Source organism: Polypterus senegalus, chromosome 7, assembly GCF_016835505.1.
Source record: "Polypterus senegalus isolate Bchr_013 chromosome 7, ASM1683550v1, whole genome shotgun sequence".
NCBI classification, from domain to species: domain Eukaryota; kingdom Metazoa; phylum Chordata; class Cladistia; order Polypteriformes; family Polypteridae; genus Polypterus; species Polypterus senegalus.
The window spans coordinates 52,232,103-52,260,047 of NC_053160.1; the positions used below are offsets into that span (position 1 = coordinate 52,232,103).

Here is a 27,945-nt window from a genome sequence, read left to right on the forward strand (position 1 = left end):
CCAACCAGCTCCAGAAGTGTACATTGGCTTCCCATCCAGGCAGTGGTACCAACCAGCTCCCAGACGACACCAAGAACTAAAAAAACCCTGCAGTGTGCCTCTGTGTACTTAAACTTTACATTATTTAACTTAATATATATAATCTGTAGCTGCTTATAAATGTCATGAACCAGAGACCTAAACAAATTACTATATTTGATATGTATATACTGTATTTGACATGTAGTGACATAATGGTTAGGGATTAATAGGAAACTACCAGGCTTCATATATAGACCATATAATTTCATATGGCAACTCTGATTAAATTATAGTATATTGTACGAGTTGAGCACTTAGAGAGGGCATTCCTTTTAAAAGGTACTACATACAATAAATATTAGTTGACTGACTAAAACAATATCATGGGTTAGTAGGCATTTCTTCTATTACATCTTGTTTTTTGAAGTTATACTCAGGCTGTTAAACTATTACAGCAGAATCAAATTAATCATATTTGGCATAGTAAAATTTGTGAAGTTAAACATTTTAATATTGAGTAATTAAAATAAAATGCAATCATCATAAACTTTCTTAATTTAAACTTACAACGCAAATTTAACATTCATCCTGACTGCAAAAATAGTTTCTCTTTACAGCTGTTACAGTAATTGTATTGTGCAGAAGTGCAAAATTGTAATGCATTTTTCTTATTATTCTTTTGCCATTTATCATCACAAAAACTGTATAATGTCAAAATTGAAAAATATTTTCTGTAGATGAGATAAATATGATAAAATATGAGATAACAAATAAGAGTTATGGAATGCCTGTGTATGTGTGTGTTTATATATACTGTATATATATATATCGCAATCTACTGTATAAACAACACCTCCTGAGGCAATATTTACTAAAGGCATTTTGGGCAGGGATTACACCCATAAGAATCTTTTTGATGTACACATCATGGTTTTAACAAGAACACTCTAAAACCTCAAGTCTTTAGTTTTTAAAAGCTAGCTCTGGCAGTTTTATTTTGAGCCATTATCCTACTTGAGGTAGAATCTTCTATTAAGTCTCAGGTCTGTTCTAATGGATTTTCCTTGCAGGTTTTATGGGTACTTTGCCTTCTGTTGTGGTATCCAGATAGCTCCATGCTGCCCCTGTTATCCTTATTTTTGCTTAGATGTTTTTATGAATAATTTTTTGTTGTAATGTTGTACTTGTTTAGGAGCTGTACTAAAAATCTAAATCTTGTTGATATCTAGTGTGAGCTTGGGTCTGAACACCATCAGACTAACACTAACACTAACACTAACTTTACACAAAACACATGTTTATTATTCCAAATAATTCCCACACAGTGCCCCCAACACCAATCACCCTCTCCACGGGTCTCTCCTTCAGTGTCCGTGGGCTGCCTTTCCTCTCCTCATGGGAGCTTCATCCTACTCCAGCTCCCGACTCTCACTGTCTGATTGTAGTGAGGTGGCCCATTTTATTTCCACCCGGATGTGCTCCAGGTGCCTGATGACATTCTTCCAGCAGCACTTCCTGGTGTGGCGAAAGTGCTGCCCTTGTATCCGGAAGCACTCCGGGCGTCACTGGAAGGATCTTTCCCCACTTTCCCAGGTGTGGCGGAAGTACAGAGCTCCTGAGCTTTAGGAGACTCGGGCGCCCTGGTGGAAGCCACGGGCCCCCACAGGTTTGTGCCTCCTTGCTCCATCCCTGTGGTCCCCTGCTTATCCAGGGCGGTTGCCCCCTCGCGGCCCAGTGGAAGTACTGACTGCCTCACCGTCCTTCCAGGCATCCTGGCGGGGCCTGGTCCCCAGCCTCCTGTGACACTAGATAGGTATAATACGAGTAGATATCTTATAACATATGTATTTAATGGGAATTCTTAAAGATGCACAGATGAAGTCTACTCAGCCAGCTGTGTCACTTTTAAAGACAACTGATTGCACCATAGTCGGTGTGTCATAGCAAGAAGGGTCAATACATTTGGAATCAATCATTGTCTTGTTTTATGTATTATTTATATTGTCAACAAATCTGTGTAGCTTTATTTTGAAATTATTACACAAAATATGTACTTTTTATTATTATATTTCTGAGACAATGAAATATGAAAATGTCCTTTTGTAAATTCTATTTTCAAAGTGGGGACCCTCAACCCCTCCTTGATCATGAATCAGTAATCATTTCATGATGCTGCTTTGATAACTAAGCATGAAAAGTCACCTCTTCAGCATGTTTCTCAAACATTCCACAATATTTGTATTCTTCCATTGCCTCGTGCCAACTTTTTTGGAACGTGTTGCAAACACCAAATTTAGAATGTGTGTGTTTACAAAAAAAATAAATAAAGTGGATATAGGGAAAATATTACATTCTTCTTATTTTATTATTTTCCATTTAACATGGGTCAAAGAAGATTAAAAAAAAAATCTGAGTTTTTATTATCATTTAACGTATTAATTGAGATTTTTAAACTGAACATAGTACATTATTATTTTGATCACAGGAAAGAATTCTTTTCCATGTATTTAATATAGTTCTAAGTTGTATGTATATAAACATAACTCACTCATGTGGTAGAGAGACTTAATTCAAAACTAACTACTGCATCTACTGCAAGGGCTCAAAAGTCAGAGGTACAGAAAAGACTGCACTGCAACCCAAGGCTGTTCTAACAATAGAAAGGCAAAAACAATATCTGAGCAATTGGTGAACACTTTGTGTACTTTGAATTATCACAAAAGCAATTTTTAACACATTGGCTCACGTCAGGTAGCATAAAAATAAGTGTCAAACAATTATGCATTTAGTTCACTGAAGAACAGTAAAATGCCTGCACCTTTAATGAATAATGTAAGCAACTAATTAGAATGTTTTAAATTTAGTAATTGTGCCATTAAAATTACAAATGAATATTAATAGCATTATGTGGCAGCTTTTGATGTAGCATGATACCAAATGTAATATATGCCAGCCTCAAATGGGCTGTAGGCTAGTAACACTTCACTAAACATTCTTATTTTGATTGTGTGACACAACTGCATGTGCTAAAAGCATGTTAAATACTGAAGGTGATCTTAATTCTCTCAGTTTAATCATATACACCATTGGAGGTTTAAGATAGTTGAGTCTGAGATTGATATAGGTTTATTACATAATGAGCAGAAGAGCAGAAAGGTGACCAGAAATAAGTGTTAAAAGTTCTCTGGTACAGAAGTATAATAGCCATTGACTTGATATTGTGTGTGTGTATGAAACTATATACATACACATAAATGGGGCTTCAACATTTTATTTATTTAATCTTGCTTGTTGGTTTATTGTTCCTTCCTTGTGTATATCAATTAAACAATAACATTTATAAGGTACTATATTTAGCCTAATTAAGTGCACCAGACATTTCAAGAAAAAAACCAAATTTATTATCCCTTTAAGCATATTGTATTTGTATTGAAATTTACATTTCTATGAGTTTGCTCTGCTGCATTTTAAGCCTAACAGTCTGATTTAGCTTTCATGGTAAAAACTGTTAAGATGATTCATGATAATCCTATTCAAAGCAAGTCGTGATTGAAAGAAGTGCATTATAAAAATAATTACTAAGTTAGCTAAATGGAACTAAATGTTCAGTATTGTGTTCAGAATGCTTATTTTAATGACAACTGAGTGATTAATAAGTTGCCTTTTCTGCAATTACTCCAAATAATGCCAAGAATTCAATCTGTTCTGGTAGTACAGCAACAGTCACTGTCATTCAGGACAACTTTTACAAAAGAAAAATGCTAATGGCTTGAATTTTATAGTTATATTATCAACAAAAGAGCAAGCAACATATAAATTGAGTGGTTAAACAAAAAAGCCTGGGGATGATGCAAAATCAAAACAATTGGAGAAAAGATCTTAAAATATTAACACTTTCTTAGTTTTATGTCTGAAGAACACCACATTATGACCTGTTTCCTGTCCATTCTCAAATACAGTTAGAAACCTTCTGCATCTATTACTAACCCATATCCTTTTCTTCAGCATCAAATAGTGGTTTTCAGATCAGGTTACAGATTGGAGCCTGTCTTTCTGATATCCATCCTCTTGTTCAAGTAGAATTGTATTTTTGTTTAGGTTTTTCCACCCCTTGTCGGACAGTTCCTCTTTTGTTTTTTCCATCTCGTCTCCTTGACAAGAGAATGTGTTCTGGAGACTGGACTCTCAAGTGGAAAATTAGATATCCTCATTAGTGGACTTTGTTAAATGGTGCGACTCTTACCACCTACAACTGAACACCAGCAAAACCAAGGAGCTGGTGGTGGATTTTAGGAGGCCCAGGCCCCTCATGGACCCCGTGATCATCAGAGGTGACTTTCTGCAGAGAGTGCAGACCTATATATACCTGGGAGTGCAGCTGGATGATAAATTGGACTGGACTGCCAATGCTGATGCTCTGTGCAAGAGATGACAGAGTCAACTATACTTCCTTAGAAGGCTGGTGTCCTTTAACATCTGCAATAAGATGCTGTAGATGTTCTATCAGACGGTTGTGGCGAGCGCCCTCTTCTACGCAGTGGTGTGCTGGAGAGGCAGCATAAAGAAGAGGGACGCCTCACGCCTGGACAAACTGGTGAGGAAGGCAGGCTCTATTGTAGGCATGGAGCTGGACAGTTTGACATCTGTGGCAGAGTGACAGGCGCTGAGCAGGCTCCTGTCAATCATGGAGAATTCACTGCATCCACTGAACAGTATCATCTCCAGACAGAGGAGCAGCTTCAGCGACAAACTGCTGTCACACTCCTGCTCCACTGACAGACTGAGGAGATCGTTCCTCCCCCACACTATGCGACTCTTCAATTCCACACGGGGGGGGTAAATGTTAACATTGTATATTGATCGTTATACCTGCCTCGCACTCTCCACCTTGCATTTTTTAAATTGCACTTTTATTGCTCTTTAATTAATATTGTTTTTATCAGTATGCTGCTGCCGGAGTATGTGAATTTCCCCTTGAGGATTAATAAATTATCTATCTATCTAGTGGGCAAAGGGAACTAAGTGCTGAGGAGAAGGCAAAATACTAGACTGCATTATTTAGGAGTCTGCACCATTTGTGAAGTCTCCTCTAAGGACTAAAGTGAGGTTCTTAGGTTATATACAATTAGTGTGTTTGTGAATGCTACTTATTTATATTAAGTATTTGTACTTGAAACTAGTGGCCCAGAAAGTCCTAACTATATTTTAAGTCTTTAAGTAATGGTAACATTAACACCAGAGAACAGAAGACTGGATATGCATAATACTGAAGAAATCACATCATCTATTCCTGTGTAAAAAGGTTCACAACTTCCAAGTCAGGATTTTGCATTTTATTGTACTTTGCTTTATAAAGCAAAGGTAAATTTACAGTATAGCCACAATTTGTAATTAGCAAAATGAAAATAGGTATACTGTCTGTCATTGTAACTACCTTCAGAGAAAGGGAAAGATATTTCATTTTAATTAAGAATCAAGAGCTGAAATGTTAGTCATAAACCAAACAAAGTTCATTACCAGAAAAATTAGTCCTATCTTTTTTCAAAACCTAATTCAGAAACCAAATAGCAAAGGAAAACCAAGAAGTCTGAAAAACAATACAAATAACACGATAACTTTGAAAAATAACACTAGAAAATTAGTGTTTCTTAAGGAAACTTTCCAACTAAAGATAAAACAAGCATCAATAATACATTGTTTTAGTTAAAAAAAAAAAAAAACAAGAAAGAGGTATAATTAAATTTAAGCAAGTTAAACAAAAATACCATTAACATCACCCTTGTGGGGGAATGATTGTTTAGCTCAGAAATGTTTGCTATGATGATCAGTTAGTTTGAGATACAGACTGCTGCAACACTAAATATAATTTACACATAATGTATCTGCTTTATTCTTTTGATGTGAGAATATAAAAATTAAATTGTATCAACAGGTATAATAAAGAATCATCTAAATTGATCTGAATTAGTATATAAATATGATGTATAAAAATATTACCATAATTAAATGTTGTTCCTGAGTTCTGAGACCTTTTATTAGGTTAAGAAAGCTTCAGACTTGTCAGTTGTTTTTTTGTTTGTTTTTTTTTTTGCCATATCACCATAGTGATTTGATGTAACAGTTTCTCTTCATTCCCTTTAGCCTGTGTCATCCTGTTCTACTGTAAAAATGACAGCATTTTATTACATTTTTAAACAAGTCCCACTGCCTAGATTTCTTGGATTTTGTATAAGGCATACATAAGCATGTCATTTGTGTTATGGGGATACTTTGCAAAGCATTTATCAGTTTTATGTATTTTTAAAGTAATATCATCAAGTACAAGACAGGAAATTCCAGTTTTGAACAGGATGCCAGTTCAAGGCAGAATACACAAACAAAATAGACATGCATACATAATGGAAGATAACATGCTGACATCTTGTAAAAAGCAGTCCAACTTGAATATAGTTCTGATGTGTAATCGACTCTGCCGTGAATTTTAAGAAATCCTTTAGGCATATACATTATAAAACAATAAGGTGGCAATCGTGACATGATTTTCAATGTGGTAAAACATCCATCCATCCATTTTCTAACCCGCTGAATCCGAATACAGGGTCACGGGGGTCTGCTGGAGCCAATCCCAGCCAACACAGGGCACAAGGCAGGAACCAATCCTGGGCAGGGTGCCAACCCACCGCAGGACACACACAAACACACCCACACACCAAGCGCACACTGGGGCCAATTTAGAATCGCCAATCCACCTAACCTGCATGTCTTTTGGATTGTGGGAGGAAACTGGTGAAACATATAAATAAAAATAAACAAAAGACTTGTCCAATCCAGGTATTTGAAAGATATGTTACTGGAAGTATTAACATAAACTAGTACACCTCACGTGCATTTCTGCCATTTTCAGCATAGGATTGATATTAAAGAATGCCTTGGAGGAGGAGGGCAATCAATGGGCCTAGTCTTGACTTTGTCAGAAGTAAATGACTATAGACCTCCTAGAGGTTTTTTCCAAGACTGCTGTTAAATTGATTTTTTTTTTTGTTTGTTTTTCTCTCATCCATTGCCAACATATGGAGACAAATAATTTAAGTTATATTTTGGGTAATATTAAAATAATGTTTTCCATTGTTTAAGAACTAAGCCTTAAATAACTTAAAGTACACATTATATACACCTCAGGGACACTGAATCACTTTTAAGAAACTGCATACAATTATGGTCATCAAGCTGCCAATATATTTAGTGATTGTACTTGAAGATTATTCTGGTAATGGCATTTTATTTTTTGTTTTTTGAATGGTTGATATTTTGTGACTGTGCTTGTATGGCCCAAGTACAACTTTTACTGCCTCCAGATAAACCATAAAATGATATTTCCTAATTTTATAACAAACTGCCTTCCTCGTCAGAATATATTACAGTATTTGTAAATGTAGACTGGTTTTCTAGAAGACTGGTTTTCTAGAAAAGTAATTTCATTTACATTAAAAATTGTTAACAGCCAAACAATTTAACACTGTGTTTGTACTATAGAATTTAAGTTACATGTTTAAGTTTAAGTTACATGAATTTCCAAAGTCCATAATTTCTGATTCTGTTGAAAACATTTTTGTGTTTAAATTGATGTTAGTTTAAATCTTATTTCTGCAGTATACTGTTATGCTAGGCATGAAATGCTAGCACAATTAAAGGAGAAGAAAAGCTCCCTCCAGTGAAAATAGTTGGTGAATTACAATTTGAAATTCAGTCTGTTTTGAACTTGAAACTTAGAGGTTCCTCAGTATTTTATTTGTTTCATTGGCAGAGATATGCCTCTGAAGACAATTCCTGGATACAGGATTAAGTTATTGATATTCTTATGAGAATTCCATTCCATAAAAGCCTAATGAGTGTGTTCAAAGCCTGCACCATAAGAAGAGGGCACTGTGATGAATTTATGTTTTTTACCTCCTTTTCTTTCTAGAATATCTGTTCCTTTATTTCATTATTTCATTAATCATTTTTCTGGTTTGTTTTTTATTTTTTGTGTGGCTGCCTTTTTGCAGGACTTTAACCATGTTATTTACAGCTGATATGCCCATTGCTAGACATATGTGTGGCAGTCACAGTCAGATGATGAATTATGTCATCGTGGTCCATCTTTTTAAAATGCCAGTGCTCAGCAGCGTGCTGTCTGAATATTAGATTCTGTTGAAAATACAAAGAAAGTGTGTAGTGCTAGTTAGAGTAAAAGAATTCAAGTTTGTGACAGTATTTTTGTAACTTCTTTCAACTTTGATTCTTATTTATTGTTTAGGCCCTGGTAATTTAGAATGTAGGTTTTCCTTTAAAAGTGATTCAGCCACTACTTCATCTATCACTCTGTATTTTCTGGCTCAAATTAAAAACTGAACTGTTGTCTTGGTCATGGTGTTCAGCATATCTTGAAGTTTTACTCCTGGTCGTCAAACATTGACAAGATGAATCCAGCAAACTTTCCATTTGGCGAAACAGGTAGAGTTCAATTCACAGACACAATAACACGCCCATTATCAGCAATTGAGGTCTAGCAAAAATCAGTGCAGCACTGCATTATTTATTGATGCAACATATCGTTAAAGCACAGTTTGTGTTTGTTTGTTATGTATGCATAGCTGAAATTTGGCACAGAATTGCTTTACTTCTCATCATCAGTCAGTTTTTTTTTCGATAAAGTTTATAATTTCAGTGGGAATAGCTCTGGGTTGGAGCGAGAAACATGAAATTCTCTTTTGAACATTCTATTGAATTTATTAAAAGCATGTAACATTCCATTCAAGCAAGTCAAACTTGACAAAACTAAGATGATTAGTCCTTGATTAAAGATTTTAAGTTGAACAATTGTATGCTTTGTGTATATGGAGCTAGAGTGAATTTTGTGCAAGGCTGCCTTCCACTCCTTTTCTGAAATGTTGTGTAAGAGATCCTTTTTTTCCCCACTGTGCTCTGGGATCTTTGAAAGGAATGTTTTTTATATTACAGAAATGCTGTCTGTCTCCTCAAGAATGATCAGTATTTCTTTCGGAATAGGAGTAGGTGGGAGGTGAGGAAAACTGGGCAGATTTTGTTTAGCAAAGTTTCTAATTTGGAGGTAGTGAAAGAATTGTTTTGATGGGAAGTTAAATTTGGAGTGTAATTGTTCTTAGGATACAAAGATGTTATCTATACAAATCTATAAGTGATTTAATCCTGTATGTTTTCCAAACATTAAAAAATGTGCCTGTTGGAGAGGGTGGAAAAAGGTGGTTATCGCGCAGAGATGCTAAACATAACAGCTTCTGTATGTTGGATAAATTTCTACATTGGTTCCATATTCTGAGTGAATAAAGCACAATTGGGTTGTTAGTAACTTTACTGGGGTACAAAGTTAGGACTATAAAGAATTACTGCAGGATTTTATTTCTGTTTGTGTCGGGGTCCAGGTTTTTATAGCTTGTATATTTTCCTCCCAGTAGTACAATTGAAAGTTAAAGCCATGCCATCTTCTGCCTTAGGTCTTTGTAGTGTTGCCCTTTGGATGTGTGGATGTCTTGAACTACAAATGAATGAGATTATGTTTGAATCTAACTTCTTAAAAAGTGATTTGTTAATGTATATTGGAATGCTTTAAAATAGAAAATGAAGCTTAAGAAAAATATTCACCTTGACAGTATTAATTTTTCCAGCTAAAGTGAGATGAAGGGTAGACCATCTATGCAAGTCATGCTTAATTCTAGAAAGTTGATTCTGTTCATCTGGACATAGTTTTTTTCCAATACGTTTCATCACTCATCCAAGTGACTTCCTCAGTCTCAGTTGACTGCAGGTTTCTCCAACCTTATAAATATGATGAAACGTATCAGAAAAAAACTATGTCCAGATGAACAGAATCAACTTTCTAGAATTTCCTTACCTGGATTATTGAGCAGGCATCGAGACAAGTCATGCTTAAGTTTTTCCATGCAGACAAAAACATTTTGTTGATAAAGAGCTTTATGTTCACTTGTGATGTTTACCACAGGTATTTAAACTGATCTGTGATGATAAAGGGGATGTGTCAATCTAATATTGTGTGTTAGAAAGTTCACTGGAAAGATCATACTTTTATTCAAATTAATTTTGAGTCCAGAAATCTTTTGAAATTCTGCTAGTTCTCTTAGGACTGCAGGCACAGTATTTTGTGGATCTGATATACATAGTACCATATCATCTGCATATGGTAATATATATGTTCAAGTCCTTCACTAATAAATCCCATTTATCTCATAAGCATTTTGAAAGTGAACTGTCAGTGGTTCAATGGTGATTGCAAATAGCAGTTGTGACAGGAGGCATCCTTGTCTACTACCACGTTCTAGTTTCAAGTAATCTGAAATAGTGTTGTTAATACTAACTGAAGCTTCTGGACTGGTATACAGTAGTTTGATCCATGCGCATATGTTCGGACCAAACACACATTTCTTCAGTGTAATTAAAAAGTAGTCCCATTCAACCATGTCAAATGCTTTTTCTAAATTCAACGCTAATAATATTTCTGGGGTGTTAGACTTTGTGCGTGAATATATTACATTTAAAAGGCGTCAGAGATAGGAAGCTAAGTTTTGTCTTGTGATGTTACCGAAGGAAGCACTTCGATATGAAATAAGAAAGTCTTCAGAGTTTCCCAGAGTATTAATGCAGAGACCTCTGAGGATGTATTTGTATTTAAAAAATAGATTTGCTTGGATATAAACTCTGTACAGTTCTCGTCTACTAATAAAAGTGGGTTAAAACGCCAGCCGTAAGATGAGTATGTGGGGCATAATGATTTGAGCAACACGATCAAAGGGGCATGGTCAGTAATAACAATGGCGTCATAGTTGAAAGGTGTAATCATGGTCAAGAAATTGTTAATCTATAAAGAAATAATCAATTCTTGAATAAAAGTGATGTACTAATGATAAGACTGAATATGCTCTTGAGTTTGGGTTGAATATGCTCTTGAGTTTGGGTTTAGAAATCTCCAGGGGTCTGATAAGTTGTGATCAATTATTAACTGTGTAATTGTTTTTGCAATGTTAGATGTCATTGTCCCTGTGGTAGGACACCCTGTTCAGGTCTGGGTTTAAAACACAATTAAAGTCACCAGCCGTAAGAATTGTATGAGTGTTCACATTAGGAATGGATGCACAACGTTTTGGATGAAGTCCTTTTCATCCACATTGGATGCTTACATATTTATCAGAATCACTTTACAGTTAAATAAATTATTCATGACGGTCACATATCGCCCTTCATAATCAGATAGTAAATCTGATACTACAAATGAAATTGTTCTTTGTATAAGAATTCCCATACCTCTAGTTTTCTTTGTATAGCTGGAGTGGAATATTTGGCCAGTCCAATCTCTGTGAAACTGAAACTGATCTTTGCTTTATAAGTGGGTCTCCTGTAAAAATACTGTTTTGACTGTTTCGACCTGTTAGATGAAAGAATACTTTCTTTCTCTTTAATTCTTGATTGATACCTTTAACATTCCAGCTTACAAAGTTAACTGTTTGGTGATGGAGACATGGCTTCTGAACTTTTGCTGACATTTTGTTGTCTTAATTTAAGATAGTATATTATTACATTACATTACATAAGATAGCTTTAACCTTACTTTCCAATTTTTCCAGGAGTTATTGCCGTGGAGCCTGTTGTTGTGTTGGCACTTACAATTGTAAGGATTAAAAGGAAAGATTAGAAATAACTTGCTCTCTTTCGCTCCAAAACCAGCCTCCCCACCCCCTCCATTTTGCCTACCCATGTGAGGCTAGACCATACTTCACGAAGTCCCAGTCCTCTGACAAACTTAGAGACAGAGTATGTTCAAAACAAAACAAGCCCCCAGGAATGGTGTATAAGGATTAAGATAGAGATATCTATTGACAATACAGTCCAAATACTATAAACATAAAATATAATCTCAAACAGTCCTGAAAGAGTAAACCCGGTGAATGATGTTAAACGGTAGCAGTGGATAAGCAGATAATGTGTGATAGTAAGTTCTAATACAATAATGGGAGGAAAAAAATAATTTATATATATACCCATGCATACAAACACACATATAGAATTTAAAACCATGTTAAGATGGTGCTGGGGCAATTTCTACTTTGGCAGTTTAAGTAATCCGTGAAGGTAAACATTTAATTATAGGAAAACTGGATTGCATTTGGCTGTTGTGGCTGTCCATTTAACTAAAATAGGCCATAGCCATAAAGTGGTTTTCACTTTACTGTTAGAAATGTGTGACCAACCTATATGTTTGATTCATAATCTGAGTATGTGCAAGCTGATTTACCTGTTGGAGAAAATACTTTAACTGGTGTCTTCTGATTGAATCATATAGCATAATAGCATTAAAGGATAATTTAGCATTGTGTTTGCATCTTTTCATTTTTGATTAAGAAATAACCTTAACTAAGCTTGCTGTAAAATATATTGTTTACATTTGTAAAATTAATTATTTACAGTTTTAAAGAATCTGCTGTGTATGATTATTTTTTCTATTTTCCTTAAGTTTTTGTGAAACTGAAATCAGTCTTTTAAGTTAGAAGTTTCATGCTGTTTCAGACTGAATTATGGAAGAGGAAAAATCTTATCAATCGATCAATTAATATTTTATTTATAAAGCACATTTAAACACAATAATATATTTGTGTATGTGTATATATATATATATATATATATGCGTGTGTGTGTGTGTATATTTCCAAGAAGGAAATAGGATGTATAATTACATCATGAGTCTCGTTGCGAGTGGATCAAACAGCAGGTAAGATCTTCTTTGCCTTGCCAGGACACAATGCAACTCACGATCGTATTTCAAAAAGTGTCCGGATTAATTTTCTTAGCTCTTTTTCTGTGTCCTCCGGAGAAGTAAAAATGTAGAACTTCCCTTGAATGTCTACTTTCAATTTAGCAGAATTCTAAGAAGGAAGTCTGGGCATCTCTGCTCAAGCTGCTGCTCCCGTGACCCGATCTCGAAAAAGTGGAAGAAGATGGATGGATGGATGGATAGATGGAGGATTTTGTGACTTTACTATACTACAAAATGACACAATCATAATTCAGATGACCCATGGTATTTCTTATTAAAACTGATCCCTAGATGGCCACCTACCTGGTACCCTCACAAATGTATACATTCCTCTGTAGGCATATTTGTTAAATACATAATGTAAAATGTTCTTTAATGAAGATAGACTCTTTTTCCAAGGTCTGAAAAAGGGTGCCAGCCATTAGGATAGTATTTACAAAAGATGTTTGCTGTTAAAAACCTGACCTATGACATTTTTTTAGAATTTGTAAAATATTGTAAGTACAAGATAACAGGTTTCAATCACTAACCAAATATGATGATACATTCATGTTAAACATAACTATTATAATTAAATTAACTGTATTTTTTCTTCACTGCAAGATACCATTTTATGAAACACACCAGTAAAATGTAATAATTTAAAAACCCTTGATAATTGCTACTTAGCTTGGTTGTTCAAACTAATGATGCTGTCATCCTACCTTGTAAGAGAAGTAATTAATGAGGCTGCCACTTTGAGACTGCTTCCAAATTGCACCAGGAAATTTCTGTATAAAAATGAAATGCATCCCACAGAATTTATTACAGGAAGACAGAAAATAGTATTTTATTTTCTGCACTTAAAAACATCCAAGAATCATAAAGTCTTTGTAATATGTAGTTCCAGTATATCAGAAAATATGGCTTGTGTAGAACATGATTAAGCACAAATGCACATACGGTGGGCTGAAGTAGTTAGTGTTCTATTTAATTTTAGTACAGTCCTAGAATATATGAGTTTCAATGCCAGCTTAATTTTTATTTTATTTAAAGCATCGTATCAAAAAAGAGTTATGACTAATGATATTGCATGTCTCAGTATTGTAAAATCAAGTGCCAAAACCCATCTTAATTTTCTCTGAACTCTTCACACTAGTTCGATCATTGGAAAATATAGTCTGGGAGCCACTTTATTTGTTGGCATGGTAACCAGACAGCCGAAACCTCTTTGGCTCAGCCATGATCAGCCTTTAAGACTGTGTGCTCTTAACAATTTGAAGCAGCATCTTGGCAATCTGCTGGCGTGCTGCCAGTCAATCTTCAGTAGAGACAAACAGAAGCTGAACTTGCAGAACTCTCTTCTAGTGCATAATAACAGGAAAGATATATTTTTTATTCTCACTGGTTTATAAATCTTTCAATCTGGTAAAAATAATATGTAGAAAAGCAACAGATGGTTAAATTGGTTTTTGTGTTTGGTTTAATTTAAAACCATGTTAAGATGGTGCTGGGGCAATTTCTACTTTGGCAGTTTAAGTAATCCGTGAAAGTAAACATTTAATTATAGGAAAACTGGATTGTATTTGGCTGTTGTGGCTGTCCATTTAACTAAAATGGGCCATAGCCATAAAGTGGTTTTCACTTTACTGTTAGAAATGTGTGACCAACCTATATGTTTGATTCATAATCTGAGTATGTGCAAGCTGATTTACCAGTTAGAGAAAATAGTTTAACTGGTGTCTTCTGATTGAATCATATAGCATAAAAGCATTAAAAGATAATTTAGCATTGTGTTTGCATCTTTTCATTTTTGATTAAGAAATAACCTTAACTAAGCTTGCTGTAAAATATATTGTTTACATTTGTAAAATTAATTATTTACAGTTTTAAAGAATCTGCTGTGTATGATTATTTTTTCTATTTTCCTTAAGTTTTTGTGAAACTGAAATCAGTCTTTTAAGTTGGAAGTTTCATGCTGTTTCAGACTGAATTATGGAAGAGGAAAAATCTTATCAATCGATCAATTAATATTTTATTTATAAAGCACATTTAAACACAACAAATGTTGACCAAAGTGCTGAAGAATAAAAAAACTTCAAAATAAAATCAATAAATATATTTATATAAAATGTTAGATTAAACACTCGGATATAAATCATACCTAACAATTAAAAAATGGTTCATAATGTGCATGATAAGAGCCAGAGAATCTTAAATGAGCAAGAACTACTCTACATATGAAACACAGTATATTATGAAGGAAATGTCACAATCAGAAAATAAATACTTGCAACAATCCCCTTATAATTAACCATACCCAAAACGTTTTCTATAGTACTGACTATTGGGCAAGTTTGATTTTCCTTGAGGTTACAAAATATTGACTTTTATCTTTCTACAGATATTATTTACCAAGCACCCAATAATGTTCACAAAGATAAATATGAAAGTGGACATTGTTATGATCCTTCCTTGGGAAACAATAGTTTAAAATAGATTCGTTATAATGATAGAAATTTGTGATCACTTTCTGGTTACATGAATTTTAAATTTGGATAGTATAGTTTGATCAGGGCAGCACGGTGGCACAGTGGTAGCGCTGCTGCCTCGCATTTAGGAGACCTGGGTTCGCTTCCCAGGTCCTCCCTGCATGGAGTTTGCATGTTCTCCCCGTTTCTGCATGGGTTTCCTCCGGGCACTCCGGTTTCCTCCCACAGTCCAAAGACATGCAGGTTAGGTGGATTGGTGATTCTAAATTGGCCCTAGTGTGTGCTTGGTGTGTGGGTGTGTTTGTGTGTGTCCTGCGGTGGGTTGGCACCCTGCCCGGGATTGGTTCCTGCCTTGTGCCCTTTGTTGGCTGGGATTGGCTCCAGCAGACCCCCGTGACCCTGTGTTCGGATTCAGCGGGTTAGAAAATGGATGGATGGTTAGTTTGATCAGTTTCATGTTTTATCTCTTATTCACTTCCATTCAAATCCAAAAGGGCTGCACAATTTAACCAAAAGAGTTGGATCAAAAATATTGTACATCAAAATACCAACATACCACATATACATTTACACACTATTTGTTGCACTATTTTTTATCATTACTTAAAATGTCTTTATGAATATATCATATTGTTTGACTCACAGTATCCAACAATATGTATGTGACACAACTTGCTTGGGGGGAGGCAGTAGCCTTGACAAAAAAAATGTCCAAATTCCTAAAGGGCAAGAAACCACTTTAACCAACAAATGGATGTTCTCCTGCCTGGAAGTATCTAAAAAACCTTACTAGGTACTTTGTAAAATGTAATCAACCTTCTATTTTTCCTCTTGACCACTAATCAGTTGAATAAATTAATTGTGCAGGTTTGTGAGTCTCCTGCAGATGCAGACCTCCCTCTGTCACTCTACCCTTCCTCTTTACACTTCAGCATTACTGATCATGAAGTATGCTAATTATTCAATGACTTAACAGCTGTAAAGCAATTGGCTTAAATAGCATCTCTCCCTTTACATTAAAATACTGTGATAATCAGGTTCCATTTGTGTTTAAGGACGTATATAATTAGCCCATACTTTTCTTTCTACAGAATTAACTGCCTGTTCTAGTTCTAAACTATTCATAATTATCCCACAGAATATTTCTTACCTTAATGATTATTGACAAGTGGAAATAATCTCTGCGATAATGAGTTTGTTTCCCTTGCCAATATTTGAGTAAATAATTCAATACATGTGGCTCTTTAGTACATCTTACAGAATATAAACTTTAAGCAGATATTAATGCCAGGGTCCTCTTTGCAGATTTTCTGTTTTTATACTAGAACTCCTACTTAGTTAGCCCATAAATATAAACATGACCAGTGATGTGTTCACTTAGTAAGGATCAGTTTTGACTGCAAAGAGATTGGATTGGCCCAATGTTTCATTCCAGCTCTATAAAGAAAACCAGAGGATTAGAAATTGTAATACGTAAGTCAATCCCATAATAATTTTGATAAATATATATGCACCTAATATGGATGTTAGAGATTTTATCCACACATATTTGCATCTATTCCCAATAGAAGCACTCATAAAATTATAATGGTTGGAGATTTTAATTGTGTTTTAAATTCAGACCTGGGCAAATCATCAATTACGGAGATGATAACATCAAATACAGAAAAGCCAATCACACATTTTGTAATGAATCATAATTTATCAGAATCATGGAGAGAGATTCTTGTATTCCAAATTCAAGAGAATTTTACTTTTTCTTGGTAACACATCGTAGTTACTCAAGAACTTTTTCTTAATCGATAATAATGCATTGCCCATTGTCTAATCATGTAAGTATAACACTATTGTTATCTCCGATCATGCTTCTATGATTTTGGAGCTTGAATAATTAATACCTACACACTTGTCTTCTAACTGACATCTTAACCTCCTGTCATTACAAAATGTGAACTTTACATAGTTCATCTCCAAATAAATAGATTATTTTTTAGAGGCTAATATATTCTCATAGTTTCCACATAAATACTTTAGGAAATTTTTATAGCATTTGTAAGAGGACAAATTATTTTATATCCCGCTTAATAAAATAAAATTGAGACCAAGAAAGCATTGGTTAAATCAGTAAGATTTCCAGAATAGACCATAAATACACACATTACAGAAGAAGACAGGCTCTACAATCAGAATTGAATCTCTTGACAACAAAAGAATCTGAAAATTCAACTTTAAATTATCATTATTATGAAAATGGAGAGAAGGCTAATAAGATTGTAGCTCAACAAATACACAAGATGGAAGTTTGCAACACAATATCAGAAATTACCAAGTCAGCTGGAAATAAAATCATTGACTATATAAAATATAACTTACACATTTAAGGAGTACTAGAAGTCCATATTTTCCACTACGTTTGTAGAAGATGAGACACAGTCTAAGGTTTTTTGTCAACAGTCACTCCAAAGTTTACGACCCACTTTAAGGCAGTGAAGCTTTTATCTATTTCTCCCCACGATAATCACCCATGTCTATTCCAGCGGCAATACTGATCAGTCTTGAAGGCTTGAACATCATCTTAACAATATGTAAAAACAAATTAAAGAATATACCTTTCAATGATCCTAGGAAATATGGTTGGAAAATGACCTTTTAATTCACTCTCAAAATTATCTCCATATGTGCAAAACAATCAATAATTAAAATTAAAATCTTTTTATCAATAACACTTGTTTTTTAAAAGGTCCAAAATGTATACAGGGCAAATTGAAGCTTGGCTTCAGTATCACTAGGTCATATGTTTTGGGAATGCACCTAATTAGCATCATTTTCAACAAAAGTCTTTAAATACTTACGTATTGGTGTTGGTGTTACAATCACTCCTAACCCATTAAATGTATTTGCATTTGGTGTACTCTCAGATGGGTTTAAATTGATTGCCATAGTAATACCACACTACTAGCACATAGAATTATCCTGCTTAACTGGAAGAATCCCAAACCACCGTTTGGGTAACTGATGTTCTATATTATTTGAAATTGGAAAAAATCAGAGTCTCACTCATAGTATCTGTCCAAAACATTTTGAAAACAATAGTAGAGTAAGCACTTATATAGAGTGAAAAAGATGTTTTACTTTTTTTTCTCTGCTCCTGGCCCTCTCTTTCTTTTGGGTGGGGTTTGAATTCTTGTGTTAGGTTTTATATTTTTCCTGTTTTCCTTTAAAACTCTCTGGTGTTTTTTCTAGATTGACCTTAAAGTTATTGGTTGTTGCATAAGCTCTGCAAATTTTATGTTCTGAATCATATATTTTATTTTATTAAAATAACATGATTCCAATATTAAAAAATTAAAGCAAAAAGATAATATCATACCTGCAGGCTGCCACTAATAGAATACTGTACAAAATGAACTGTCTAGTAGCATATTGGATTCTTTCATGTATGCCTCAAAAAATCCTATAATAGCATAATATTTCAAAACTTGTTTAATCTTGTTTAAAGTTGGGGAGGCCATAGCCTATCCCAGCAATCAGACTGTATGTGTTTCAGCCATGATGTTTTTTTTTTGTTTAACTAATGGTATTTCAAACTTTCAGCCTACAGCTGAAGTGCATTTTATAACTCTTAGATCTTTTCTAAGTCTTAGAAATGTCAGAAAATGAATTAATTAATAGTGTCAGTTATTATCTCTTTTTAAAAATCAAAAATGTGATTTGTCAGTATGTCTGTTACCAGAACGTATCCTGTAAAGCCACTATGAAACAAACATAAACTTTTAGTGACAGAAATTCTGGCCTAATTATGTGCCTTATTGAATATTTCCACCCATCCTTATTTTAGATGTGCATATTCAGTTTAGGATCATGGTGAGCCAGAGTTAATGGTTTCAAGAAAAACCAAAGAAATTAACTATCCACAATCAACATTTAATAGTATAACTGTTTTCTTTGAATGTTAATTTGCAGCATTTCCCACCAATCTTATTATAAGGGAAAATATGTGCCACACTCATTTGTACTGTAACGTTTTGGTAAGTGCAGTGGATTCAAGTAACATGCTCGATCACAGCCATCTAAGTGCTATGAGTTCAGCAAAAAAAGTGTCTTTTTCAAGTAAAGTATTGCTAGCTAAATTAAAATTGAAAATGTCCTTGATAAAAGTTGAAGGTGATCACAGAACCAGCATGCTCCAAATTCATCAATATTCTGAAACATGGGTCTACTAAAGCCATTACTAAATGAATCGTAAGTGGTGCTAAGCTTTGTAAAGCATAACAGCGAGCATTGAGATATTCCACTTTTTTTTTTTTTTTAGATTAATGGATTTTGTTCCATATTTACAGAGAAAACATTATGACATCTTGGAAAATGCTTTTTTGGGGAAATATTTGTATGCATTTATCTATGCATTTAAAGATTTTCACTTAAACTTGTTCATATTACTTGTGACACATGATTTATGAATTCATCTGTATACATTTTAATATTTTATTTTAATATTTTAATTTTGTTGGTAAGAATGTTGACAACGAATACCTTACATATATTGCATTAATTGCTGTATGCATGTGTATTACAATGTAACCTCAAAAACTACTAGATCTTATTTTTTAAAACTATGAATTATCCTTAGTAAGGAATTTTATGTATTTAACATCAAAATTAGTATTTTGAGAAAACACTTGTATTTAGAGTGAAACTAGGTTCTGTTTGTATAACTGCAAATAACTTTCTTTCTGAAAAATTATTCCTTTCTTTTAGGGTAAAATGGTAAAAGGAATGGGTGGCGCTATGGATCTGGTTGCCAGTGCAGGAACAAAGGTTGTTGTTACTATGGAACATTCAGCTAAGGTACAGTACACCAATTTTCATTCCTATTTTGTTTTATCAGTTTCATTTTGTCAGGTATCTTTTACATTTTTTAAAGTAATTTGTTTTAGTTTCTCCCATTACTTGTTAAACTTGCTTTTAAACTTATAGTTGAATGGCTTAAAAGGCACAGACTAAATGTTGTTTATAGTTTAATGACTTCTTCTATATTTAAGAAGTTTCTCTTCATTATATCTCTGTTTTATGTAACTGTGCATTATTTTGTGTATACTATTTATGTGTTATTTTTATTATCTAATTTTAAATTGTTTTGTTTGCATGTAATTACTTGTAAAGCACTCTGAGCTACATCGTTTGTATAAAAATGTCCTATGGAAATGAATGTTGTAGTTGTTGTTCTTTTTGCCTGTCAGGTTTTGCAGATATTAAGATGTGATAAGGTTAAGTGGTATTTATACTCCAGACCAAGTGAAATTTTTGGACTAGGATAGAAGCCACAGGTTGGTAGATTGATTGCACAGAATTAACTTGATGCATTGCGATTAAAAGAATTTTTCATATACTTATGCAAATTTCTAGTTAGAGGTGAGGGATTATTTTATTTTTGCACAATCTATGGGAATAAAAATGTAGTGTGTTTATCAAAATGCATTGATTGTACAGTTAAATAGCTGGAGTACAGCTAGCACAAGCTTTGCTGCAGACATGTAATTATTAAAAGCACTGTCAACATGTAAGTTGACCATTTTGGTCTTCTTTGGCTTTCATAATGTTACAGGAAAGAAACAGCATGTTGAGAAACATTAAATTCACAAGCATTGCCATATGAAAACCACACACTGGAACTGCCTCTCCTATCTGGATCTTTCTTATCGTCACACACAGAGAATTACTTGTAGATTTTTATTTATTTATTTATTTTATGAAAAATACTGAAAATACTCATCACGTTGAGCTTGAGTGCTCAGTTGTGCCCTGGCCTTGTACAAAATTCACTTGAGGTGTGAAGTGTAAATCTACACCCCTGAATGTCAGTGAGGACAGGATATCCCCCCCCCAATATTAATTAGCAAGGAACCTTTATCAATATTTGAGAATGTTAATGTGCTGTTTTCACATTATGTACCACATATAGACATGTATGTAACCCATAAACACTGAAATATATATTTGTATATATTTATACAGTATATTTTACAAACGGAAACATTCTGTTGTCAGTTATGAGATGACAGCTCTACTACAGATCTAAAGCCTCATCTCACTAGGTATCACTTGAAGCTAAAATTAGACAATGTACGAGTGCATGAGTACTCCTAATCTAACTGAGGAAAAATGCATTTCCGTAATTAGTAAAGGTTAAAGTAGGACTTAACCAAGGGATTTTTTTTTGTTGTTGAATATTGGCCTGTTTTTTTGTATAATGATATGATTTCAAATGTAACTAAAAAAGGGAATGAGACATTGAAATATATTTCTAATGTAAAAATAAGATTTAATATATTGCAAAACACTAAATGCAGCATGTCATATCATGACCCAAGTATTGTGACAGTATCTTTTTATGATATCTATTACGAAAGGATTTTACACAACACAGAGAAAGGTTTGGGGGCAGCCACCCATATACTTGAGATAGGCTACCAAAACGGAAATCTGTGTTTCAAAATAGTACAGGTCTTAACAGACTTCAGTCCAATACAGAACAGTACAGACAGGCAAACATGGCAGTTTTAAAGCCGGGCAGGGGAAGTGATGCCATTGGGGTCCGAACTGGAAGTGACGACATCGGGAGGCCAGAACCGAAAGTAATGTCCCCTGGACCGGAAGTGAAATTGTTGAGTCCAGACGAAATTTCCCGTGGTTGGCCTGCTAATGGAAAAGAGGAAGGATCAGTGCACTCTACCACCCCCTGGTCTGGCACAGAATTATCCCTTTGTGAGCCCTTCAGCTGCCTCCCATGCACACGTATGTGACACTATGTTAATTCCCACCCCTGTATGTGCATTGATTCTACAAATTGTGCGCTATGCTATATATCAGTCCACTCAGTTAAATTCCAATGTATTATATATTGTATAATGTAAGTACGCTTTTGATTTTGACCTCAGAGTGCTATACAATAGCTAGATATATAAATAAATTACACCATGAACACAAAACATAATTTTACAGTGCAACATTATGCAATATGTACTAAATTAGAAAAGAAATATTTATACAAGGTTTTTTTCCCCCCCTTTCTAGTCTGCATTGTCTCAGGTTAGCCAGTCGATCCATTAGTGCAACAAAATTCTTAACCTTGAAAGTGGAAACGTTTGAAAATGCTTTCCAGAGTCATATACTCGTAGCTCTTCCCTGACTAAATCCTGCTTATAACAACATTTCATTCCCTGATTGGTCACCCTTCATGGCAGAAAACCATGTGGCAATGCAGAGCTGCTGTCAATGTTGCTTGTTGTGTTGCTTACCTGTATGTATCTAAATTGCAGTTTGTAATGTTTGAGTACTACATATGGTAATGCACAAAAAGCAAATAATGTATTGGTTGTTACAGTTTTGTGATAATCGCATGGCTGACAGCACATACAGTATACTCATTGTAGGTGGACATCTACACATTGCATTTTTGGTCATTTACTAGATATACTTTTGTAAACAAAGTCAAAATGCTAGTGTGGATGAAGTTCGTTTTTGTTTAAAAAAAAAAAAAAACAGTTTTTAAATGAAAGCGTATCTTTGTGGACATAGCCTTAAATGAACATCAATATAAAATAACCACTCATGAAAAACAGCTTTCAGGCAAGCAGGTAGCAATATTTTTTAGTAGTATGACAATCAAGTCTACATAAATATCACATGACTCATAACCTTTCATAATTGTATATGTTGGTTATTTGGGTTGTCAAATGAAAGATATTGCAAATGATATACTTACAGTTTTGTCAGGTCCACAGTGATGCAGATCATTAAAATTGTGAGGTTTTGGAGATTTGCTTTAAGGTCATATGTAGTACAGTTAAAGTCTTTTTGCAGTATGATTGAATAATATTCATCACATTAGAAAATAAACAGTGTCGACAAAGTAGCATATCCGGTAAATCTAGAAATAAACGATCCTTTAAATAATTTAAGAAATAAATTATCTGATACGGCAATGCAATAATGCACATTTTTCATAGCAATAATGCCACTTTGTTTTGCTAACTAACCAAACTAAATTCTAATCAATGAGCTGAAATTGCTTTTCAAAATACAGTATTTTGGCTGTTAAACTACATTATGGGTTTTGTATTTCTCAATATTGTGAGTCTTTTAGTTTGTGATTTTACTTCTAAATGGTAACTGGTCTGCTAGCCAACTCCTATAATTTCCTTTTCTTTATTTTGACCTAGGGTGGTGGACACAAGATCTTGGAAAAATGCAACTTGCCATTGACAGGAAAACAGTGTGTAGATCGAATTATCACAGAGAAGGTATGCTCTGTTTTTCTAACTTGGTTTGTATTGTTGATATTTTTTTTTCTGCATTCTTTATTATAACTGTTGAAAATAAATATTTCTCATTCTGAGGCAATAGTAAAATACAGTATTTACTTCTTTTCGTTAGGTGCAGTATGTGACTGCTTGTTCTTTGGCATGTCACTTTTTTGTGACATGTTCTTTTTAATATTTTATATTTTTTTCTTAAAGCAAGGATATGATCTTTATGGTTGCTAATTTTGTTTTTCTATGTGATTTTTATGCCAGATTAATGTAAATTTTGAAAGAATAATATCATATTGGCATGTGAAAGTATTTTATTTGATACTTTATAAAATTGATTGCATCTCTCTGACCACTCCCACTTTCTAAGCCACTGAGTGACTCCCCATGCTTACAGAATGCTAAAATTGTCACAACAATTTCTAAAATCTCTCTTAAATTTCTAAAATGCCTTCAAAGCTACATTCTTGTAGCATTTGACAATATTTTGAAAATAATATTGCTCATCTATAACATACTACATTGATAACAATAAGATTGCTTTGTGTGTATTTGTTCATTTGTCTGGCTTTTTTATTATATTTTTTTCTTTTGAAGACTTTTATACATTTTAGTTGAACAGAAACAAATATTCTGTTGCACTTTAAATGAAGAATGATTCATTGCTGAAAATCCTGTCCTGGTTGATATCATTTGGTCTGTCTGGCATTCTATGTTTTCTTAAGTGTGCAGTTTATCTTTCTTTATTGAAATACTTTTTGTTCTGGTTATTTCATCAGATATCAATTTGTTGTTTACAAATAAATACTGCTGCATTTGGCAAAACAAATAATTAAAGTTGTTTTGTTAGGCATTATACATGTCTTTATTTTGAAAGTGCAATGATTAAATTTTGTCAACCAATAAGAAATTATGAGCTTAGTGTGTTCAAGCACGCTGTCAGCATAACATCTTGCATGTAGCAATGGTAAGTGATGTGAAGACGTTTCCAGCTGTTCAAACAGAGATGGAAAGCGGAGCTATTTAAAGAGGAGAGCAGGTAGGGTCACAGCTCTTGTTACAGGCTTGTGAATTGTGGAGTACAGAGGAAACTGACAAATGCAATATACCTAATGGCAGTAGTCCCAGAACTTCTTTCAGTTTTCTCTGTGTTATAGTCCCTGTGAAGACACAATATACTATCACTAGGCATAGTTATGTCTAGTAATAGTCAGAAGTGATAGTCATAACTGTCATTCTGACATTTTGTGGTTGAAATGAAAAAAATGTATGTTCTACAAGTACATTTGTCTGATAATTAATTTTACCTAATTAATTTACCTAATAGATATGATAAAGTGAAAGGCACTATATGAAATGAACATTTGCTAATAGAAGAGGGTACAGTGTTCTGTTTTGAGTGGGAAAGTACATGATTAAAAGCTTTAGGCTGCCTTTCTATTGGGTGCAGTGCTGAAAAAAGAATTTACATTGCACTTTGGGTTTTTCACCAAATGCTTTTTCAGCTGAACTCTCCAGCTGTGACCATTAAAAAAATACAAAAATCTTAAAAATGTAAGTACAGAGCATTTCCAAATTTACATGGATTATGAGTAAAGGTGTAACCTGCTTTAAAAGAAGGCTGCATCGCTCCCACTTGTGCCACCATAGTCTAAACTTGATATTTTTAGTTGGATCTCCCCATCAAAATTTTGTATTTTATTTTTTACAGCCATTTTGAAGTTTAAAATGTCAGCTAGTCAGATCTTCATTCATCTAACCTGTTAGTGATTCTAAACTCACTTATTCCAAATTCAGTGTTGTGGGTAGGTGAAGCCAGCATAATTAGGCACAAAGTAGGAATTCACAATAGATAGGATGACAATCTATCACAGGGCACAGTTACTCAAAATTCTAATCTCATTCACAGTAGGCCAATTTAAAGTCACCATCAACTTAACATAAAAGCTTTAGGGTGTTAGAGAAAATTTTAATTTTCAAATTCCCAAAGAAAATGGCATAGGCTGACAAAACTGGGATTTAAATTCCATTTTCTAGAGACTGCTTTCCATTTTGGAACATCTATATATATATATATATATGTTTATATATGTATGTGTATATATATGTATATATATATGTATATGTATATATATATGTATATATATATATTATATATATATATATATATATATATATATATATATGTTTATATATGTATATATGTATGTATGTGTATATATATGTTTATATATATGTATGTATGTACTTCCGAAATGGCTGGAGCGATTTTCATGAAACTAGGATACACATGTTTCTAATTGGTCAACTAAAATTACTGTATTTTGAAATCAGCCCTAACCCATCCCCTTCAGAGTAGGGTAGAGAGTGATTTAGCTTTCTTGTATGCATGTTACCATCCAGTTGAGACTCGGAACAACCACCGGAGGGTGAACTGGAGGTGACTGCCAGCATTCTTTATGTTTGAGCCCACCGCACCCCTGTTGCTTTTGAAATTAAATAGAGTTGGCTGGTTCCAACCGTCAACTGGATGATAACATACAAGACTATAAGACAAGCACATTAGTGAGTCTTCATTGTTTTTTAATTAATTTTTGTTTTTAAAGTTGTGTTTTTTTTTTTATTATATTTTTCTCAAACAATGAAAGAAAAAAACACTTTATTTTCCTTCCGGGCAACGCTGGGTAGTTCAGCTAGTATTTAAATAAAAAAAAAGAAAAAAAAGTCAGCCTTTTGCTACTTGCCATGTTTTGATGGTATTTTTACATAGATTGTGTCTGATTTGCTTTTTTTTGTTATTTTCCTTTAAGTTGATCATGAACATATTAATATTTAAATCAGAATTATTATTATTCAAGTTGAAGTACTAAAATGTATTTTATAGGACAGTTACCTTCCTTTTAAATATTATATCGGAAAACATCCTTCATGCAAATCTCTGACATGGTAAAAGCCTTCATGACCATTTATAGCCACAATTTAACTGTGGAATCAACATTATCATGCATAAGACTCGCTTTATATGTACAAATAATGTTTATAGGCCATAAATTGCATATTGTAGATTCTGATCAGAACTTTACCAGCCTGGGCAACAAATTCAAATTAAGAAAACACTGATCTTTAATGTATTGCTTGATGGCATCATTGTGCTAAGTGGCTATAAAACTGAGAAAAATGAAACTTGCAGATTTTCTTGTAGTTGATTCTAGAATGCAAGCTAATGTGTTGTGATGTAAAAATATATCCAAGCTTGAAAAAAAAATGTCGGTGATCTTTCCACAATATTTTAATATATATACATTTCACAAAATGGTATTATTTGGGAAGTGCATTACTATATAGTCTTTGCTTTGTGTTTAAAAAATGGGAATTGTTAAACTGCCTACTCCATTCTGCAAGTTTTATATTTATTACTAAATATATTTTTCGTATTTCTCTGAAAATTATAAATTGCTATTTATAAGTGCATCAGCTGATAGCTCATCAATTCAATAACAGTTACTGTTTTGTTTTATATACTTGTTATCCCCATGTCTGCTTGAGGTTTTCTGTAGATACACCAGGTTTACTCCCAAATTCCTAAGATTGGTGTGTAATGTGTTAACTTGTGACACTAAGGGCCGGTTTATACTTCACGCTCAGAACGTGTATGCACCCGCATCATGGCTGCCACACATTCCCAAAGTTCGTTTCATGTTCCTCTAAGCAAGTCCTCAGAAATTAACGTAACGCGTGCTGAGTTGCTGTACCAGCAAAAAGTCCGGGGGCACAGTGTTCTAAAAGTCGGACTGTGACATCAGAGTCTCTGTTTGCTATCTGCATGTGACATAAAGCCTCTATGCAGATCCTACGGGGATCAATGTGCGCGCTTCAATGTTTGCTGAATGGTTCGATGTGGTGAAGCAAAATGCAAACATACAAATGCATTTGTGGTGCTTTTATATTCAAGCGTCACATATTCTCGATCGTAATGACGCGATACATTTTTAAAGTCTCACATACCATCTTTTGTGCCGTCGTTTTTTTTTTTTTTGCAACTTGACAATAGCAACATAATTTACAGCGCTGTATTTGAGCCACTGAGAAAAAAAATGAAGGACTTGGTGAAAACGTGTATTTTGTGATTAAAGTGGAATTTTCGGCTTTAATCTCGAAATGTCCACTTTAACCTCATAGTTTACTTTAAAAGCAGACAATCATAAACGTCATCCCAGGTTTTAATCGCTACGGCAAGCAGCAATAGATCACCAAACAGAACACATTAAATGTATGATATTCGAACTCTCTGCACATTTAG

General features: G+C 33.9%; 1 protein-coding gene across 1 annotated transcript in view; it reads left to right on the plus strand.

Annotated features, from left to right (window-relative positions):
• The window catches only part of oxct1a (3-oxoacid CoA transferase 1a), a 217,031-nt gene that overhangs the window by 152,506 nt on the left and 36,580 nt on the right, over nucleotides 1-27,945 (plus strand). Inside the window, exons 14-15 of the mRNA XM_039758621.1 lie at nucleotides 20,092-20,181; nucleotides 23,556-23,636. Coding sequence (XP_039614555.1) covers nucleotides 20,092-20,181; nucleotides 23,556-23,636 — 171 coding nt within the window. The remainder of the gene's footprint in view (nucleotides 1-20,091; nucleotides 20,182-23,555; nucleotides 23,637-27,945) is intronic.